This window comes from Lagopus muta, chromosome 4, assembly GCF_023343835.1.
Source record: "Lagopus muta isolate bLagMut1 chromosome 4, bLagMut1 primary, whole genome shotgun sequence".
Classification (NCBI taxonomy): Eukaryota; Metazoa; Chordata; class Aves; order Galliformes; family Phasianidae; genus Lagopus; species Lagopus muta.
In genome coordinates, this window is record NC_064436.1 from 23,795,747 (window position 1) to 23,810,180 (window position 14,434).

At 38.1% G+C, this 14,434-nt stretch overlaps 1 protein-coding gene across 8 annotated transcripts in view; it reads left to right on the top strand.

Annotated features, from left to right (window-relative positions):
- The window catches only part of GALNTL6 (polypeptide N-acetylgalactosaminyltransferase like 6), a 487,138-nt gene that overhangs the window by 375,718 nt on the left and 96,986 nt on the right, over positions 1 to 14,434 (top strand). For all 8 annotated transcript variants that reach the window (XM_048943578.1, XM_048943577.1, XM_048943579.1 and 5 more), the window contains one exon: positions 5,354 to 5,471. In XM_048943578.1, coding sequence (XP_048799535.1) covers positions 5,354 to 5,471 — 118 coding nt within the window. The remainder of the gene's footprint in view (positions 1 to 5,353; positions 5,472 to 14,434) is intronic.

Below are 14,434 nucleotides of genomic sequence, written 5' to 3' on the forward strand. Positions count from 1 at the left end.
TTAGTGGGCACAGTGGTTGGACTGGATGATCTTTGTGGTCTCTTCCAACATTCATGATTCTATGAAGTGACTGTAATGCCACTTTAAAAAGTTACATGTAATGAAACTGCTTGATGATTGGGTAACACTTTCATAATCTCCAACAAAATTCACTACATGAGAATGAATGTTTTTAACAATTTTTTCAATTCATGGTCATAGGAAATTTGCAGCATTTGGCCTCGGAAAGAAGCCTTTGTTGCACTTTTTTTGTACCAACTGTTGGTTATGTGGGGATGCAGGCTACAAAAGTGTGAGTCAAACTAGATTAGTCTTAATCTCCATTCTGTACAATATAGTTCTTTCCTGGAATCACAGAACAGTTGAAGTTGGCAAGATCTTTGGGTGACACTGCTCCAACCTCTGCTCCAGCAGGGCCACCCAGAGTAGTTGGTCCAGGCCTATGTCTACGTGGCTTTGGAAGATCTCTCATTTGTAAGACATCTGTCTTATAAATGAATTATCACCTGTAAAGTAGTTTATGGGGTGTCACTGAGTAGATAGGTATGAAACAGACCTACATACATGCAGGTATTCATTGTAGGTAAGATGGGACAGTTTGCACTTGTGTTAAATCTATCATTATATGATAGATTTGGAAAGATATAGGGGAAGGAAAATTATCATAATATTCAATCTACTTAACAGTGACAATGGGATTATACGATAGTGTCTGCACAGCTGAATACAGCAACACAAATGCTGTCCTCCATTTATTCTGTGAAATTGTTGTCATATCTTACCATAAATATTCAGGATTTCAGACTTCCATACATCATAAGAAAAAGAACAGCTGGTAGCTTGCAGTGTACTGTGATGACAGCTTTGAATATGCAATGAATAAACTGCTGAGGCAGTATTTCTGGGGAGCAAGTCAACTGAAAGACATACCCCTTCTGTAGACAATTGGCCTGCCACATATTTTAAGATACTGTTCCTAGACACTCAAAAATATGCCATGGGCACTGGAGATACAGTATTTTGCAAAACCTATGTGATCATGTTAGAAGTTGGGCACAAAGTCGTCAAATTAGGGGAGAAGTTTTGTAACCGCCTTGTTAAAATAGATGTCAATAAAACACAAGGAGACAGTGATGTACAGAAATATTCAATGTAAAAAACTCAGTGTATTTTAAAATCATTTGAAAATCATTTTAACATATTTATTTAAACAGTTAAGTATATAAAAGTTCCTCCTTTTAAATTCTTCCTTGAAAAATTTAGTGATGTCAGTCTTACCTGCATTCATCCCAGTTACATCATGTTTCTCTATTCACAATATAAAAATTTTCTTTCAGTTTGTCAGCTGAAGCAGCCTTTCAGCTCACACTTTGTCATTTGTTTTATTAACCTCTCTCACTTTGTAGCCTTTTGATCAACTCCTCTTCTTTATTTTTTATGCATCCACTTTATTTCTCATTAGTGTCCATATCTCTGTCTCCTACTTCACACATATATAAGATTTTAATTTTCAGTTGTTTTGGACCTTTTTATTACTTAGAAGTAGTGTCGCATCTGTGGCTCCACAAGGTCTGCACTGATGCCTGATACCAGCTGACATGTAGCTAGGCTTTTCTGTTCAGCAGTGCAGCAATCTTTAATAAGTCTGGATTGTATAAGAGATGTGTAGTGTAATACCCTGTTGTTCGGGTGCAATACTATCCCTGATCAAACTTCAGCAGTTCCAGGTAGGTAACTTCTCTTAGTCCTTTTCAAAGTGCCCCAGAACACAGCAGCATCTCAACTAAGCAATGATCAGTACACAGTATAAAGTTTTCTGTGTGTTGAATAGTGGATGATGCAAAACTGTGTTCACCTACTGACATATGACACAAAATATGTGTCATATATTGGCCACCTTCTAGTCTGAGTGTCAGCATACCAACTGGAATGCTTCATCTAGTACAGGTGGTTTCCAGGTGCATTCATTTCTTGTCAAAGCTCCTGTTCCTTTTCACATTAGTGAATTATTTAGGTTCACTGTATATATCACTCTAGCAATGTAATGATTCCAAGCCTTCTCATGCGGTTCATTCATTTATTTGCAGTATACTACATTTGTTTCTAATGCAAATTCTTGCTCCTTTCAAGTCCGTGTTGTTTTTCCTCTTACCTTGAAAATTCATGGATGAATCTCTTTTCTTCCTCTGCGTGTAAATTTTGAGACATCAGAAAATTCTTCACTGGCTACAGCTAAGCTACAGTAGTGATTTTTCTAGTATGCTTTTTAAATCCGTATGCTATCTTTTCATATTAAGCATTTGGCTGACTTCTCAGTGTATTTTCTTTTTGTGATAAATAACTTGGTGTTTTTTTGTGCTAAGAAAAATCAAACTCAGTTTTTGCCCAAGCACACCCATCGGTGCTGAGAAAATAGACGTATCTTGGGCCATTTTTGGATCAGCTGACTACTACTTGCAGTACTGTTCATCCCATGAGTTTGTGAGTACTTCTCCTGTGGAGGGTTTTTACAGGGTTTTTAAATTTGAAAATTTAACAGCCTTAGCCTTTCCAGCTTTTTTGATGTTTTGGGAGTCCTTGTCCCTTGAAGTCTTTGACTAGAATTCTTTTACAGCTCCCCAGCATAATTATTCACATAATATTATGCTACAGTAGCTCAAGTCTGATTATTTAAGTGGCTGAGTAGGATGTTTCATGAAAAATGTCTTCTATAAGCATAGCTTTGTACTTGACATTTCTGCTCATATATAAAAGCCATTAAACAAGACAGTAATTCTTCTCTTCAGGCTCAGTGCAGTTATCATCTGTGTGAGTCCTATTGACTACATAAGGACTTTCCATATCTGTCAAGATTGTAGGACTGGATTCCTGTCTTCCTATTTTGGAGACAATTTAAGCCCTGTTCAGCAGTAGCTGCTTATGTCACGGAGCAGAATACATATCCTGTGCTAAGTGGTCAGGTCCACACAGCTTATTGCTCATCCCTCTCCACTGAAAACCAGAAACCCATCCTGTTTTGTCCTCCTCATCACTTTTCCTGCAAATCAATGAATGTCAGAACATACTGTGAATAAGAATTAATAGAACAACACAATGTGATATATATATTTTTTTAAGTGAATGCAAGAAATATGAGTTTGCTGCTATTCCACTTGCTTGGTTGTTTCACTAGCTGTAATAAAGGTTCAGAACTGTAGTGAACTATTATGTAAGTAACAGGGAGCTTCTTTACTTGGTATTACCCTTGGAAAATCTATAGATTAGTTTTAAAGTATCATTTGTAAGTATCTGCCAATTGTCTTGCTATTTGAAGTCTCTGGGCTTTTTTTTGGTCTTCAGTCTGATTCACCTGAGGGGACTGCCATCTCTGTAAGCCATTCACTGTGTCAAGAGAAATGCTCGTGGAAGTTAATAAATGTAAGAGAATTAGAGAAAACCTGCATTTCCCCTGTGATTTCTGGGACTTCATTTCTTCTGCCCGTAAAGATTAAGGTTTTAGTATTTACCATGCAAGTCCATCTTTATAAAAGGACATCTTGTTTTGATTATTTAGAACCTGGAGTCACAAAGGCTACCTTGTAATTAGATATATGTTGGTAGAAATGGAAAATGTATTGTAGTAGTCAGAATCTCCAGGGGAAGGTTTCTTATAAAAAGTCTATTGAATTTATTCATATGTGAAAAGAACAGTCAATATCTGAGATATGCAATGTCAATAAAAGTGAAATGTATTAACATACAGTCTATGTTACAGACCATGGCCCTGCCAGTTAGAATATTTCAGCTTTGTTTCACAAAGCTACTGTGTGCTTTTAAAAACATAGTCTCTAAAGGAAAATACGATTGATCTCTTAAAAACAGAACTCCCAGTCATAAGAATGAATAGTTTAATAAAAGGTGTAAGATAAGGTTTATATATATATATATACATATGTTTTAGATTGCATATTAGAAATGAAAGGTGAAATATGTGTAATGTTTTTCATCACTGTGAATGTGGATGAGAGGATTGTTTTATGACATTCATGCTTGTGGGGATTCTCTGTCATCCCAATAGTGGCAAAATCTACCCAGCTGTCTGTTTGCTATTTTGGTTTGGATAAAAGATAGCATTTTAAAAAGTGATAAGGTAGAAAAAATATGGCAGAGCATTATTCCATTAACTCGATACCCTGTTAATAAACATCTAGCTTACTGAAGTACTTATCTGCACTAGCTTACTACCAAATCCTAGATCAGTGGCAAATAGTGGAATTTTTATTTGCCAGTTCTTCAGGGTTTGTATTATCTGCTTCTATTGCCACTAATAAACCACCAATAATAATTCAGAAAGAAAATGCCTCCTGGGGAGATACGTATCCCTTAGGGGCTGTAGTGCTACACATAGCATAATATCCAGTTTCATGTCTATTCTCTGATGAGAAAGTTCTACCAGAAGCTTTCTACTTGCTGACAACACGTTAGTAGAAATGTGTTCCTTTCATTGCCTAGCTCTAAAACTTCCAAGTCATGTATTGACACAAATTGGTGGAACAGTTGGATTGAATTTTCTTCAGTTTGTTACCTCCTTCCTATTCAGTGTAGATCTCTTTGTATTCCTGTTCAAGGAATCAGTGAACAACATCAAAATCCCAAGTGCTGTCAATGTGTTTACTTCATTAGAAATATCACTGTCTCATAGTGAAAAAAAATCACGCTTATAAATTTTAAATGTGCCTTCTATGAATATTTGCTAACACTAACTTTAAACATCTCACTTGTTTTCTATACTGTTTGTGGAAAAGGATGAGTTAAAGTAATTCAAGTGAGTTTGAAATGTTTATTCATAGAATGATGGTAAATTACCGCTGTGAGCCAAATTTTAGGAGTTTCAGATGCTCCTGTGGAAAAAAGCAGATGTTTAACTCCCAACAGTAGCTCTGTAGCTATTTACTTTTGTCTTTTTCTACCCTGCACCTGTGAGACTGAAATGAAGAGTTTTGCTCACATTCAAATGCGAGTTGTTTCACATCTTGTACAAGGACTTCATTAAACACATTTGCAAAGTCTCTTTCTTTCGCTGTGGATCTATTTAGTGATTAACAGAATTTGTTTATAGAAAGGGAATTTTTAGAAGGCTGTCTACCACGCCTTACATAGCTGTTCCTATCACACTGCCTGTTTCTCAAAGAGGGTCAATAAAGGTAAATGTTTGCAATAAAGGTAACTGTGAACGCGCCTGCGTTCACTTGTGCACGCACACAGTCCTAATATCTTCATTATTGTTTTTCCATGTACACTGCCAATCTTTCCCATTTTTCCATCACAGCATGATGATTCCTGTCATCCTCTGTTTGTTTCACTTGCTCTTCAGGTCTCCTGTGATGGCTGGAGGTCTATTTGCCGTTAACCGGAAGTGGTTTTGGGAGCTGGGAGGCTACGATCCAGGATTAGAAATATGGGGAGGAGAGCAGTATGAAATCTCCTTTAAGGTAAGACATCATGTCTTATGTAATACTTACGTACTATGTAATACTTCTTTACTTGTTAGGTTTTGTGCCTCTGGATTTTCATTTCTTCATGCTTTATGGTCCTGGTAAGTTCACTAATACTTAATTTTGTGTTTTAACTACAAAGAATTTAGTACAGTTCTTTTTCTTTAGGAATTTCCCCAAATTTCAAACAGAACTATGCCATAAACGTGTGCTTCAAAAACTATACAAAAATCACTGAGTGCAGTTTTCTCCAAGTGGTAGAAGTTTACCACCATCGTGAAGCTTTACTTTGTCCCTTGTATCAAGTCTTCTCTACTTACCTTCTATCAGACGTTGCACCTACTGAACTCCATCATGTTGAGGGTAGGCCCTTATAGGGTCAGCTCATGGAAAGAAAAAAAGAAAGTCATAGGAAGGAGAACCCTTTTCAACACAATCACTAGATCACCTTAGTTCTTATGAGCTGTTATTGGCAGGCTGGGTTTTCAAAATCAGTTGATTTTTTTAGTTGTGTTTGGATAGTTAAATTGATAAAATTGTAATGTCAGAGAGTTTTCAAGTGCTGAGGTTATGTACAACCAGCAATCTTACATCCTCTATGTGGACATGTGTATTCAAATCAGTTGTTTGGCTTTTACATGCTGAGTTCAAAGTCGCTACCTTTTGTTACCTTTTACATGTCAGACAGGTATTTCCATTAGTTTAATGAGGTCCACATGCATAATTTTGAAAATTCATTTTCTTTTGTTCCAGTTTACCCAAAATTAAGAACTTTACCTAATGCAAATGTTTTCAATTAGCTAATACAATTTCATTATATAAATGAATTGAGTCAAACATGTATGGATAAAGTTTGGATTTTTAATCAGAATTTACATTAAGCTTCAGGATCTTTCCATCCTGCTTCCAAACTCCTACAGCGTAAAGCTCAGTAAATAAATTTAGTATGTCAATCATACTAAAGCATATCGTACATATTGCTCCATCTGAATTTCTGCAGTGATTAAAACAACATAGCTACTGCCATTCTATTGAATGAAACATACACCATGATCCTACACTGGACTCCCAGACTGTCTTTATTATGAGAGTTATCAAAACTAGAAAAATTGTTTGTATTAACTGAACTACTCTCTAAATCATTTTTACACACAGCAAAATAAAATTGGAAGGCAAGGGAAATCCAATAGTTAGAAATCATGTTTAGAATATATCAATTTACATTCTATCCAGATAAGTCATTTCAAAGTCAAATGTAAGTATTCATTTGCAGCTGTAACAAGAGTTTCTGACAGGTCACCTAAGATTTTATTATCCTATTCCATATATTCTTTATATTTGTCATCACAAAGAATAAAATTGTAATGCAGTCCACTCTTTGTATAGAAACCATGGTAACAGCACTAGAAACTGAGATACTGGAGTACCCCAGTATGTTTTGCTTAAGGAATAGATTTTTTCTGTAGCCAGCTGTGTCACACTGGGTCTCATTTCAGTCAGATCTTCTGAATCATCCCATTAGTACACACTAACCTTAACGTCCCTGTCTTTTTAATTAATATTAAAAAAGAAGAAGGAGAGGGATTGCCTAATAGAAACAGCTTTATACTGGAAGAACTCAACCTATGCAAGCTTCAGAAAGAAAGACTTGTTTTGTTTGGAATGACAGAAAATGGAAGAAAAATCAATGGGACAGGAGAGAGAGACGGGACAGACTTTTTTGTTAGACCAGAATCATCAGTATCAGTTTGGGTTGGTACATCAACAATTTCTACATCAAGAGCTACAAATTCAGTCATCTTGAAACATTTTGAAGTGACAACAAATTATTCAGTTTAATTTACTATTCTATTTACAAACTTGAGAGATTGATGGACTTGCCATCTCTGTTATTCATAAAGTCAGTGAAGAAAACAGATTACCAGCCTGTGTGAGACCTTTACTCGAGTGCATGGGAAACTATATCTTAGAGTCCTTAGGACAACCAGTGGTACGGTTTGTGGAAGTGTTGTATCGTGAGTGCTTTGCGTCCATACCATTATTTAGTATTAATGCTATTTTGTTTGGCAAATAATTATTTGGAGCACAGTGCTGCAATAAACTCTCTCCAGAGTATCTATAAACACCAGTTCCCAGTCATTTCTTCAATTCAATTAGATCTTAAGTATTCTGTGAAAATATGTTTTTTCCATTAAAAGCTGCAGAAAGAAGCCAACTAGAATGTCCCATAACTATACAAAGTTCATCTTCAAAGGACTATTTCAGGCTGGTCTTTAAACTCGGTGATGGACTTGGTGTTCCTTTCATGTTCTTCACATCATCTTGTTTTTAACTTTCAGATTATTTTTTATGAAAGTTGCTACTGTAAACAAGCAAATGACCCAGCTACTATAAATGGATACCTTACGTGATAATATGACCTTCCCTGTGTCAGACTTGGGATCCTTTTGATTAATTCAAATACAGTGACATAATTATGGGAGAGAACATGACAGAGAGAGCTGTCACAGACTCTCTAGAAGGAAGCAGTGTCTGGTTCATACTGAACTAACAGCCTATGCCAGCTTCATGAAGTTCAACACAGACAAGTGCAAGGTCCTGCACCTGGATCAGGGCCATCCCAAGCACAAATACAGGCTAGGTGGAGAATTGAGAGCAGCCATGTGGAGAACGATTTGAGGGTATCAGTTGATGAAAGACTCAACATGAGCCAGCAATGTGGTCTTGCATTCTAGAAGGCCAACCGTATCCTGAGTTACATCAAGAGAAACATGACTAACCAGTCGGGGGATTCTGTCCCTCTATGCAGATCTTGTGAGACCCCAGCTGGAGTACTGCATCCAGTTTTGGAGCCTCCGACATAAGAAGGACATCAAGCTGTTGGAGAGGGTCCAGAGGAGGGCCACAAAGATGATCAGAGGGATGGAGCACCTACACTCTAAGGATGTGCTGAGAGAGCTGGAGCTCTTCAGCCTGGAGAAGTAAAGGCTTCAGGGGGATCTTATAGCAGCCTTTCAGTACTTAAAGAGGGCCCACAAGAAAGCTGTGGAGGGGCTTTTTAGAAGGGTGTGTAGCAACAGGATGAGGAGAAATAGATTTAAACTTGAAGAGAGTAGATTTACCCTAGATATAAGGAAGAAATTATTTACTTGAGGGTGTTGAGACATTGGAACAAGTTGCCCAGAGTTGTTGTGGTTGCCCCCTCTCTGGAAGTATTCAAGACCAGGCTGGATGGGGCTTTGAGCAACTTGATCTAGTGGGAGGTGTCTTTGCCTATAGCAGGGTGTAAACCCACATACCAAAGGGAAAAGATTACTTGATATTAAGATCATATTCAGGAAAGGCATCTTTGCACCCTAAGATCTCTGTGTTACTGTACCATGGTTATCCAAAGTCACCCCACAACCCAAATGAGAGAAGTGTTGTCTACAAAGCAGGTGTGTAGTTGTGAGTGCAGAGTATGGGCTTGGACAGCTGGAGAAGTTGAATGTTTGAGAAATGCATAGTGGCTACATCAGTGCTAGTATCAGGACTCAGTTAAATAGTCCTCAATTAAATGGCCTCAAGTCCTTCAATCTAAGGCTTCATCCACTTCTTCATCACGATCTTACTATCAGCTACTCTGGCTGGTGCAAGAGTCATCAGGCACATGCTAACACCGGCAAACCATATGGCTTTATGAATTTAAGATGCTAAGGCAGAGATTGAAGACTGGTTGAAAAAGCCGTACAGTAAAATTATAACAGGACAAGTGGTTGAACGGGGAGTCAGACTGCAGTTCATGACACAAAGAGGTTGAAACGCATTTAGGAAAGGTTCTCCCTCTTGGAGGGACAGTGTCTGTTTTGATGTTTCTTACTGGCTGTTTCATTAGATGTGACCTGGGATAAGGCACGAGGATTCGATGCAGAGCAGTCCTAACCAAAAGTCTTTTTCTGTGGGGGAAGTTGCATTATCTCACTACACATGGACAGAAGGTTGAGGAAAAATTTGGTTTTGTGTGTTCTCTAAAAGAACAAAAGATTCTACACAGAGTGGATCTACACTGAAGCTAAATTTACAGCACAGCAATTCATTAAGTTTCTCCAAAATACAGTAAGCCTCCTAATGTTTCTGTGATATTTGGATCTATGCAGTAGCATGAAAGGAATCTTACCCAAACTTCAAACAAACTTCTATTCCAGGTGCTGAGTTGTTAAGAGCACAGCTTTCTGTTTTGTTCTGCTTAACAAAAAGGCTGCTTATTAAGTTTGCCTGACCTTTATTTCCTCAGGGAAACCAATGTATTTCTGGCTTGTTCTTGCCTAGTAACATTACTGTGGAGTACAGCAGCAATTGTAGAACTGGGTGCTGCATTGATGGACTGCTGTTTCCAAATCAGAGCATTCATGCACAAATCCATGGATGGTGAAGCAGTCACAACCTGTGTCTCAAAATACGACCCCTTCATTAAAAAGTTTCTTAGATAAATTTTTGCAGAAGAAATAATGTGAAGTATTTTAATTTTTTTTTGGCAGCATAACCTCAGGATCAATTTTTTAATTAAAAAGATGTATGGTGTCTTGCTGATGATACTGTTCAGGGTATGCTTAACTTGAGAAAACTGTCAAAGCACTGGAACTGACCTGATGAATAGTTTCCTTTCTCATTAACCAGGGAAGTCACTATTTAGGAAATCCTAAATTTAAATCTGTTAGAAAGGCACAGTTTATGTAGTAATTTCCAAAATATATTGAGTGGTGAAAGATATTCATTTCCTGTGTTTGCCGAAGATCCTTTATGCTAGACATTCCTTAGGCATACACATAAATCATACCTTAACAGAAATGCTCATGCTGATACCCTTACCTCTTTGAAGCCAGTCACCTATCTCTAAGGTTTTATCCTTATGCATGCTGACGTATCCTTCAGATTCTATTTATCCCTTTTTTTTTTTTTTCCAACACACACCTCCAAGTTTATTAATCCCTTTCTTTACTATCATTGCTGTTACTTCCCTTCACTGCTGACAACCTTGGGGGGGAGGCAGGAAGTAGGGCAGCATTACCACTTGTCAATGCAGTTATAACCAATACAGACTCAGTATTCAAAAGGTGCTGGTGATGGCTGTTGAAATATCCATGGTCATCAGTTTCCAATGTACACAGTACTGTTTCGATATCACTGGCATGAAATCCCACTGCACCGCAAGTAAATGGTTTTGCTGTTTCTGACCTTGCTGGCCACATATCTGAAGTCATTGTTCCCATTTTTCAATCTTTTCTTGCATTTAGTTGGACATTCTTGTTACATTGTAAAATTCATAATAAAATATTCTTCCTTCTCCTTTTCTACTGCTGCCAAATCTCATTATATTTATATAATGAGGCTTATAGTAGGGAGGCTTATATTTCAGGAAGAATGTCTGCAACATCCCATAATGTTTTGTATTCTTATTTTCTACACCTTTTTCAGCCTCCCTGTGGTAGTACATTTCTCCTGGTCTTAGTCTCTCTTTCTTGCTCAGTGCTCATAGCACCAAGCTGACAGCATTGCACGGCATGCTTTATATTCCTCTTCCACCAGTTTACTGTTTTGTGTTTTTTTTTCCTATAATTTCAGTGTCTCTTGTCATTGTCTGTCTTATTACTGACTCTCAGCAGCAGCAGTATATTTCTCAATTAGTTTTGAAGCCTGATCCAAAACCCATTCAGTCCCTCCTCAATCTTTTACTTAATTTGTTATATGTTTATGTTCCTCTTCCCAGCAAGTACATCCTCCACTGCTCCAATATCATGAGTCTCTTACTGCGGTAATTATGATTACAGCATAGCATATGGATTGGAATCTTGTTCTCTTGTGCACTGTATTTACATTTTACAGATAGTCTCTCAAGCTGGATAGATAAGGCAAAGAGGGAGAGAGCAGGCAGCATTCTTTATGAGGATGAAGTAATATGAAAAGAGGGTGATTCACCCCAAAGTCCTGTAACAGCTGTATAATGGAACCAGAAAAATGTTGTGGCAATACCTAAGCTGCAGTCGGGACCTAAACCACACAACCATAACTTAATCTCTTTCAAAGCTTTGCATTAATTCTTGCCTCTTGCTTTCAACCATCCCCATAAAGTGTTTTGCAACATTCTCTGGGAAAGAGCTACATAAAGACAAATCGTGATATAGTATATGGATGACACATAAACTACTCTTATTTTGATCTTTCCAAGCTGAAATTGCACTGTTTTGGTTTCATCTTTGTTTTTTATACCTCAGACACGGAGCAGATTCATTGCTTTTGTAAGGAGGAGGCATTAGCAATCTTGAGAGTTTCATTGCTTACTTCTTAGATAAACAGAGGCATCAGTGTCGTGATATCATTTTACCAAATGTCCCACACCACCTGAATTCCTTTCATGGTACACTGAAGAACTGCAATATTTAACACAGAAGCCATTCTCCGATTTCCTGTATTCAGTGCAGGTGACATAAAAATGCACATTTTAAAGACAGGGTTGCCAGAATTGATCTTCCCAAGAAAATATAAAAAACGCCTTTAAAACCATTCTGAAGCTGAAAGATAAACAGGAACAGCTGCTAAATGTCCTTCAAGGCAGCCCAAGATTCATTTCAATTACCCTACACAGAGCACCTCAGGTGCAGCACAGCATTTTCAAGTTTTATGTCTATCAAATATAAACCTAACACAAAGTGTTTTTTCCTCCCACTTGTTATTGCCTCAGCATACCTGACAGGGCTTTTTTCTGAATCTTTTTCTTCTTTTCCTTTTTTATTTTGTCTTTTTTTTTTTTTTTTTTTTTTTTTGCTTTAACTGATACCCAATGCAGTGCATGTCTACCTCTGCTCTCACTGGCCAAGTTAAATTAACATTGGCCTACGTATGTATATGTGTGTGTATATATACTACTTTATACTACTCTCTTGGGTGTTTTTTTTTTTGCATTTGTTCTTTGTTCTGTGGCTGACCTCCTTCTGAGTCAAACTTCTGTGCTGTCTCCTCTTCAGTGACTTAGAAACCTTGCTTAATAACTTCAGTGTCTTGTCTAGCCTTCAAAATAATGTTTTCATTTAAAAAAACAGCAATGCATAGTCAGTATATGCCTGCACTTTCATCAGTGCATTGGTTTATTTCAAGACAGCCACAGAGATTTCCACCAGAAGATCCCAAAGGAAATAATGTACAAATGAAGTATTGACAGAAAGATGAATAATGTATTTTTTAATAATTGGCATTACCCACCTGATTTTAACATTCTCATGTTTATAACTTTTAATATGAGCATTGTGAGGTAGGTGACATGGGCTTAGGCGGATGAAGATTTGACGATTTCAGTGTTTTCTTTAAGAAGTATGTTTTACAAAATACTTTCAAAAAACAAAAGGTCGTGTCAACATGGCATAGCAAGGCTGCTCTGGGCTGCAACGAGTTCTTCTGGCACAGATGCAGGGCATTTCTTTGGGTCTCCATTTCCAACCCATCAGAAGAACTGTGCTCACGCTTAATTCCATCAACATACATGTTTCCATTTGACAGAGTGATAATCCAGTACAGCTGCCTGTATAACCCTGTGCTGCCAATCTGCATAATGTGTCTGCCCATCTGACATGCTGCCATGCACCAGAAGCAGCAGCATGGCAATCCTTGCCCTGGAAGGACAGGCTGCTGGGAGCTGTTAAGCTCCCAGGTAACTCACAGCTGTACCCAGCTGCACAGTGAGGTCTCTGGATCTGCAGGGCAAGCCCAGGATCTTCCCCCACCTCTGCCAGTTTCAAGCCTTCCTTACTTCCTCCCCTAGCGTACTTAAGTTTGTCCAGCAGTCTGCTGCAAAGCGTCAAATGATTACCAGGTCTCAGCTGGATGTCAGGGCTGCCAGCTGACAGACTACAAGGGCCAATACCCAAATGACCCATAAGATGTAGCTTCCTAAAATGCTTTGCAGCTCAAGCCCTCATGCTAAAACCCCTGCTTTTTCCATTCACAGCATGAGTAGCACAGTCAGTCTCAGGAGCTGAATTCCCAATTGCTACTTTCGGCAATTGCTTTCAGTTACACTCAAGCACCAAGTTATCCCATAGTGCAGTGCTTAGCATATGCGTGTTCAGATTACTAAAATTTCATTATAAGCTCACGACCACACAGCCAGGACCACACAAATGTAGTGCAGGCAAGCACAGTGAAAGAGGCCAAACTCCTGTCCATTTTTGCTGTTGCTTTAAGTGAATGAAATTAATCATTTATTTTTTCCTGTGATTTCAGTAAGCCAGCAGCTACAGCCAGTTAGCAGGTAGGGAGGAGAGGGAGGGTATAGAATGTAAGGTTAAAAAGTATAGATGTACATTGTCCTCTTCAGGCCTCACAGAAAACATCAAACACTCATAATCATATCATAATATCTGATACCTTTTGTTAGGGATCTGATCACTGTTGTTTTAATGGGAAGCGTATCAACTTCCTGATGAATTCCTTACTGCATGTAAGTCATTCACTGGTAAGATATGCCGTCATCTGTCTGTTGTGCTTTAGCCTAGGTCATACATTTGCTTCATCTCACTCCAGAATGCTTTGAATACAGATAAAATCATATCTAATACATGGACCTGAATTCTCATCTCAACGAATGCAAATGTTTCATGACACATCTTTACATGCGCCTACATAAAGAACCACTTAAAGGACAAGTGTTTTCTCTCTCAGCTTCTATGTGGTTTTCTTTTAAACAGGGTGGGAAGGGGCTCGTGGAATTTTTGTTTCCAGTGTGCTCCCCTGAAGTTCAGTGTCCTGATGCTGCTTTTTTCTCCAGATCACAAATTCCACCAGGCCACAATCACAAAAGCCCAGGCTGCCTTCAATCTTAACGTCGTTAATGGTCTCCTCTGCATTGGTGAGCATGAGATCCAGTAGGACTTCAGCTTGGGTTGATCTGTCTAATACCTGGAGCAGGAATTTATCCTCAACAGACTCCA